At 33.2% G+C, this 6,698-nt stretch overlaps 1 protein-coding gene across 2 annotated transcripts; it reads left to right on the top strand.

Moving 5' to 3' along the window:
- The first annotated feature begins 1,369 nt into the window (after nucleotides 1-1,369).
- LOC120255840 lies at nucleotides 1,370-4,006 on the top strand. 2 transcript variants are annotated; one of them, XM_039263612.1, is made up of 5 exons: nucleotides 1,370-1,910; nucleotides 2,006-2,224; nucleotides 2,962-3,057; nucleotides 3,413-3,523; nucleotides 3,779-4,006. In XM_039263612.1, the coding sequence occupies exons 1-5, from the start codon at nucleotides 1,467-1,469 to the stop codon at nucleotides 3,986-3,988; spliced, it is 1,080 nt and encodes a 359-aa protein (XP_039119546.1). In that variant the 5' UTR covers nucleotides 1,370-1,466; the 3' UTR covers nucleotides 3,989-4,006. The 2 variants fall into 2 exon arrangements, with proteins under 2 accessions (XP_039119546.1, XP_039119547.1); XM_039263613.1 differs by having other exon boundaries at nucleotides 3,784-3,920.
- The last annotated feature ends 2,692 nt before the right edge of the window (nucleotides 4,007-6,698 follow it).

The raw sequence follows: 6,698 nt of genomic DNA, 5'->3' as shown, positions 1-6,698 counted from the left end.
CGAGACTTTTGAGAATTTACACGTTAATATGAATAGTTATACATGTAAAGATAACGTTAAATGGAGATGGGAAGTATTACACGGATATGACAATTATTAAACATATTAGTAAAATATTTAAACGTTAAACCAAGCAGAAAGCCCTTCAAAAGGTTGAACATGATGTGATTTGGCGCTTTCCTTTCCCACCATTTTCAGGGCCAAAAATGGGATTTCACAACATGGACCCATTTGAAGTGAACGGTAGGGGGTAAAAGGGAAGTTAAACACTAACGGAAGGGATGTCCGGGGTGTGCAAAAGTAGGAGGGGGTTTTTGGGAAGTTTTAAAAATTACGAGGGGTGAACAGTAATTTTCTCTTTTTGAATTGATTAAAGAAAAATTACGACCGAACAATCAAAGAATAAAATAATTATTTTCTTTTTTGTCAAAAGACTGATTCATTATCAAGCAAATTTTCCAATATCAATAATCTTGTTGAAATAATAAGATTGATTTGGATCTAATTTAGTATTCGAAATCAAAATGAATTTTGAGATATAGATTAAACAAAAATATACTTTCAATGTTGAAGGGTTTTTAGTCCATTAATAATCGCCACATTAGGTAAAATTTAGTTTGTAGGATTTTCATTATTAAATTCAGTGGGCTTGCAACCCAATTCCTATAGTGCTAAATAAAGGCATATGATTGGACAATTAATTCCCGGCATTGATTAAAATTTTTTTTTTTTTTTTAAATAAATGTAACTAACACAATAGTAACGGACTTTTATAGCATTTTGTGGATGAAGGACCCCCACTAGTAGTGCCTAACGAATCTTTATTCATCATGTGTTGGATGAGATTTAAACACCTAATTATTTGCACACGAGAGCAAATACTTTATCTATTGGGTTACCTCAATATTAATAAAGTTACAAAAACTTTTATTTAATAATATGCACGGGCACGTGAGAATAAATTTACATAAAAATTTTATTTTTAAAAAATAATTTAAAATAAATTAGTTTAGCACGTAGGAATTGTTCTATCTTAAAATATAAATAAAATAAATAAAATTAAAATGAGAAAACATGCCCGTTATATATACTTTTCAGAACCCACAAATTTTTTTTTAAGCAAAAAAATCATTTACCCGACATAATAATAATGTTACATGAAACTAGAAATAATTAAAGTTAAAAACTCATCCAAATAACTCGTTAAAAGGTAATATTACAACGGCTACTATCCATGTTAATCGAGTCTCATGACTCTCATCAACCATCAACGTTGGATTAACGGTCCAGATTGAATGAGATTCAAAAGCAAACGTTTTCCTACGGAACACCACACCGCTCTCCAAATTCAAATCCCAAACACCGCCAAAGAGTCCTTCTATTTCTCTTCGTTCTTCTCCAAACCCTAGAAATCCCTTCTCGTCGTCCTCGAATTCGCGAGTTTCTCGCTAGGAGTCCCTCTGGTAATGGCGTCTCGCTACTCTTCCCGCCGCTCTGACCCCTCCCCCTCCTCCTCCAAGGCTCGCCATGGCTCCTCCGACCTCGCAGTCGTCGCCAAGACCAATAACTCTGCTCACCTGGGAACCATGATCAAGAAGCTTATTGACAGCAAGAAGTCCAATTCCAAGCCGGGATACTCAGATCGGATGGCTCTCCCTATCCCTCTGGATCCCATCGCCGGAGATCTCAAGAAGGCAGGCGGGTCCAAGGGCTCCAACTTCACTGCGCTGCACCGGAAGCTGTTCCAGAAGGGTGGATCTGCTGATCGGAAGGCGTTGACTGAAGTTAAGGCGAATGCGAGGACGCTCGCCATGGTATTAAGGAGTGAGAGAGAGCTCATGGACCGGAACCAAGAGTTTGAGGCTGAGGTTTCAGAGCTTCGATCGTTGCTAGAAGAGAAGGACCGCGAAGTAAATTTTCAAATTTTTTTTTTTCTGTCTTCAATTTAGTTTATTTCTATAATTGGATTTGTGTGTGATTTGCGTATGGACTTTGTTTTTGGTAGGTGGAAAAGTTAAGAGATTTATGTCTGAAGCAACGAAAGGAGATTAAAGTGTTAAAAGATGCGATTTTGTTCCCTGAAGAGATGAACTCACAGCTTCAGATGATGCTTGATGAGCAGGGTTCTGAACTGAAGCATGCTAAGAAACTCATCCCTAGTCTTCAGAAGCAAGTTTCTTCACTTACTGGACAGCTACAATGCCTAGCTGAGGACCTTGCTGAGGTACTTGTTTGGGCTGCAAGGCTCTTTTGATTTCCATATAATGTAGTAGTGGTTAAATTGTTCTGTTTCTGTGGTTAATCTTATCATGCATGAATTTATTTATAGTTGGTGTTTCTCTTCACCTATCTGTTTTTCTTAAAATAGGGTTTTTTCTCTTAAGAAATGCAAATATTAGGATTTGAAGTTATTAAAAATTGCATTTTTTTTTTCTTCTATCCTAAAGCATGGTATGTTCAATTTATTTCCTGCGTGCTTGATTTTCTGAAATTGAAATGTGGTGTTAATTTAAACCAATTGGGAACAATTCGGATTGTAAAAGATTTAGAAATGCACATAGCGTAATTGTGCTTATCATATGTAGTTCATCTTTTTTTCCCAGTCTCCTAGACCACTTTACGTTAAGAATGATATATGGCCATTTGGATGAAGTTCTTTGTATCATCTTCATATCACCCAGTAATTTATTCCTTGATGATCAGAACAACATTATTCTTGAACAGATTATTTGTAAAATTGTTCATCGTTCTGGCATTAAATGAGTTTGTGACTGTTTTGCCTCTATGTGCTTGCTATTGTGTATGTGTAAGAAGTCATTTGCTCAGTTGAAAATTTAAATGGTCCATCAACTTATAACTGTGATTTAAGATGCATATATAGACAGTTATATTAATATCTGAAATTCAATATTAGATGGGAAGGTTGCTATTTGTTTTGCTGATACATTACCTTATGGCCAGTTCAAGGCAGATAAATATGCTGTCAGCTCATGTTTTGATGGACGGTCCAGCTCTCCAAGAACACCGATATTGTTTAAAGAGGCTGCAAATTCTTTGGTAAGTGTTTGAAATTTTAATTAGAAGGGAATCTCATCTCTCATCCAAGAGACTGACCACAAGAATTGCATTTGATCACTAAATAAAACAGCCTGAATTAGAAAGTGGTTGGAATCCAAAGATAAAACAAATGCCCATGTAGATATATCAAACATCCATGGTCATCTTTAGATTGCCATATCACAACGGTCAAGAGCGTAATATCACACATGACATTCTGTATGTCATGCCAACAATTGGATCCACCTGGATTTACCTAATTCTAAAAGAGAACAATTTTTACATTTTACTGTGTGCCAAACCTTTATGCCATCCCACAAATTTATTTTTTCAACTCTGAATTGTACACAAACAGGAATACAGTTCTGGAGAACCATTGAGCACTCAACATGACCCCATGGATGACTTCTTATTTGAAGATCTTAATCCTTGTTTGACACCAAGCATTTCAAGGACGAAATCAAAGGTATGCCATATTGGAAATACTGATCTATGGTTTTAGCATTTCACCCTCTGATATGTAGTTTATTAAATGCATTCTGCCATTTCTTTTTTAGTCCATGTCCTTCATTTGTGTGTTTGGATTGATTCTTATTATTTCCATATAATATCAAAGAAATTTAACTGTTTTCCACCATTGCTTTAATTACACAATTTGTGCATTAGGAAATGAGTATTAGTGTTAAACCTTTTACTGAAGTCCAGCTTTCTAATGTGGTAGGTTAGTTTTGATTCCGCAAAAGAGGACGGTTCATTTCTGAGCACCACAACACTAAGTCCAGATACATCTTTTAATTCATCCAGTGGAATATTGTCAAAAAGTTCAGAATATCGACGGAGGGCAAAATTGTTCAGCGCCACACACAGGATTCACAGATCAGATGAAACAAAGTTGTCTGCTGTTAAAGCTAAGAACCACAAAATTTTCTGAGTAAAGTGTTCCTGCAAGCCTTTTAAAAAAAATTGTTTTTTTGCTTTCTTGTGAATGTTTGCAGCTTTGGTTGTGCCTGTTGTTGTTCTCTTGGCAACTTCTAGTGTTTGCATGTATTGCTATAGGCTGTCTGGTTACTGCATTGTTTCCATGTCTTCTGGAATACATTGCATGATCCCCCTTGTACTAGTTAATGTATAACTCAAACGCTGTATCCCTGTTTCCCACTTGAAATCGAGTTGCGTTCTTCCTTGTTTATGAATTCTGTGTTAATGACTCTAAATGAACCACTGTCATAGGTCATTTACATTTTTGTTTACAGTAAGTTAATTGAATATCTGACTTGCATGGACCTCAAACATATTCCTATTCAGTCAAATGATTTCTTCAATCAAACTGATTAAACTCTATTGTAATTTTAAATGTAGTGAATCTGAACACTGATGTTGGGATATTGTTGCCATTTCCTCACTGGTTGCATTTTGATAACTTAGCTTAGTTGATTTTGACCTTGTTCTATGGAAATTTAGTTTAAATTGGACTAATTCAACAGGATTTCGTTGACTATTCTTTGAATACAGAAGAGTTGCTATCTTACTCCACATTTACATTGATTTCAATAATATATTGAGTACTAGTTTAAATCTCGTTTGCCCTACTCTCTAGATTTAAAAGACTTTGAAATTTTCAAGTTTACATTGATTTCCAGTGATATGTTGGGCATTTGTAAATAACTAGTTGTTTTTGAGTTCAAATTGGGCCAATTCTACAGGCTTTCATTGTCTGATGACTTTTATTCTCTGAACATTATAGAGCTTTCAACCTTACTTAAATGTGTACATTGATTTCAGTGATATATTAGAAACTTATTGTTTGTCCTAATCTTTTAACATAAAATAAAAGACTTTGAACTCTTCAAGTATACATTGATTTGCAGTCATATATTTGGGACTTTTAATAACTTGTGGATTTTGCATTCAAACTGGGCCAATTCAACAATCATTCATACCCTTAGAACAATTCAACGAATTTTTGAATTTTTCATACTCTGATAATTTAATGACTTTAGATCATCTCCAACCCACAATCGCAAATTTTTACCCAAATCTTAAATTTAATTTTACTACAGATAAATTATACTCCAACCACAAACTCCAAATCTAACTCCAAAAGAGTATTTTTTACGAATCTCATTTTTTATTATTATTATTACTATTCAACGATAATATACTTGAAATTAAATGTGCACATTGATTTCGGTGATATATTACACATCTGAACATTAAAGAGCTTCCAACTTCAATTAAATGTGTACATTGACTTCAGTGATATATAGAGAACTTGTCAAAATTTTGTTCCTCACTTTACTGTTGCATGCTGAAAACTTAGGTAGTTAACGTTGACCTTGTACAATATTTGGGGTTTAATAATTAAACATTCTATCGTTGCCTAATCGTCTGAAATATTAAAGCTTTAACTCAAACTTCACATTCACATTGACTCCAGTGATGTATTGAGTCTATTCTCTCTATAGGCTATATTTCATCCTGTTATTGAAATTGGAATTCAATCTTTTTCTTTTTTTTTAATTACTCTCTTTAATTTATTTATGAATTTGTGAATTTTTATTTAAATTATGTGTGACTTGAGATTTTAATTTTGCACTAGTTCTGCCATTATTTTATTTGAAGCTGGGTCATTTATTTATAAACGTTCATAGTTATCTACAAACATTGTGCTGAACTATTGAATTTCAATTCAACAATTTTCAAAACTCAACTTCTCATTTACAATTTTTAAAACTCAAATTCTCATTTTAAAACTAAATAGTATTATAAAAAAATGAGATGCTCGGTATTTATTATTTGAATTATCATAACTATTTGCTTTAAAACTCAGTATAAACTTTTTAATACTATTGTTGATATTGTTAATATACCCATTTCTTTCTGTCTCTCAATCATTATCTTTTTCCCAACCGCTAACCTTTTATGGAGTGGATCACATTTTATTTAGTTATAAACTTATTCTCAACATCCTTGGACTCGCTTTTCTATCTTTTGTTTTGTTTAATATATATTTTGAATATATTGTTTGTTCTTGCACTTTCATAGGCCAGCAACTCCAACATACCAATCAAACCAAAATCCAACAAAAATGAATGGCAACCGGATATAAAAACACTATTATATTCTTCCAATCATTTACCCAATACTTAAAAAATAAATTTTAGAAAAAAGAAAAGAAAGTGTATCAAGCATTAATTTATAAATAATTAAATATCCTACGGTCCTAAAAATCTTGAAATATTTAACTATAATTCTTTCTATAGTTTAATTTTCTCATCCAACCAAAAAAAACCAAAAATAAAAAAAAAAAATTCATTTTTATTAATGTTCTCCATAAAAGAGGTGATTGAAAGAGGTGACCCCTAAAGTATCCCAAAGGGTTCTAGGGGTTCTTGGGAAAGAGTGAAGTAGCATAGCATTTCTTTCAGCATAAAAGCATATATTCCATTCACCACTCATGTCAACAAAACCCTAATTTTTTTGAGGCTTATATGAACACCAACATGGCCATCAGATATACGTGGCTTACTTGTAGGCCTAACCTTTCTTTTTTTTCTAAGTAAACATCTTCAAATTGTTTTCATATTTTCAGGGTTGATATTCATATTTGAATTTCATCAATATCATTGTCTTACGCAATG

This window comes from Dioscorea cayenensis, unplaced genomic scaffold, assembly GCF_009730915.1.
Source record: "Dioscorea cayenensis subsp. rotundata cultivar TDr96_F1 unplaced genomic scaffold, TDr96_F1_v2_PseudoChromosome.rev07_lg8_w22 25.fasta BLBR01001216.1, whole genome shotgun sequence".
NCBI lineage: Eukaryota > Viridiplantae > Streptophyta > Magnoliopsida > Dioscoreales > Dioscoreaceae > Dioscorea > Dioscorea cayenensis.
The sequence above is the reverse complement of the archived record's forward strand: the minus strand, read 5'-3'. Positions and strand labels throughout refer to the sequence as shown.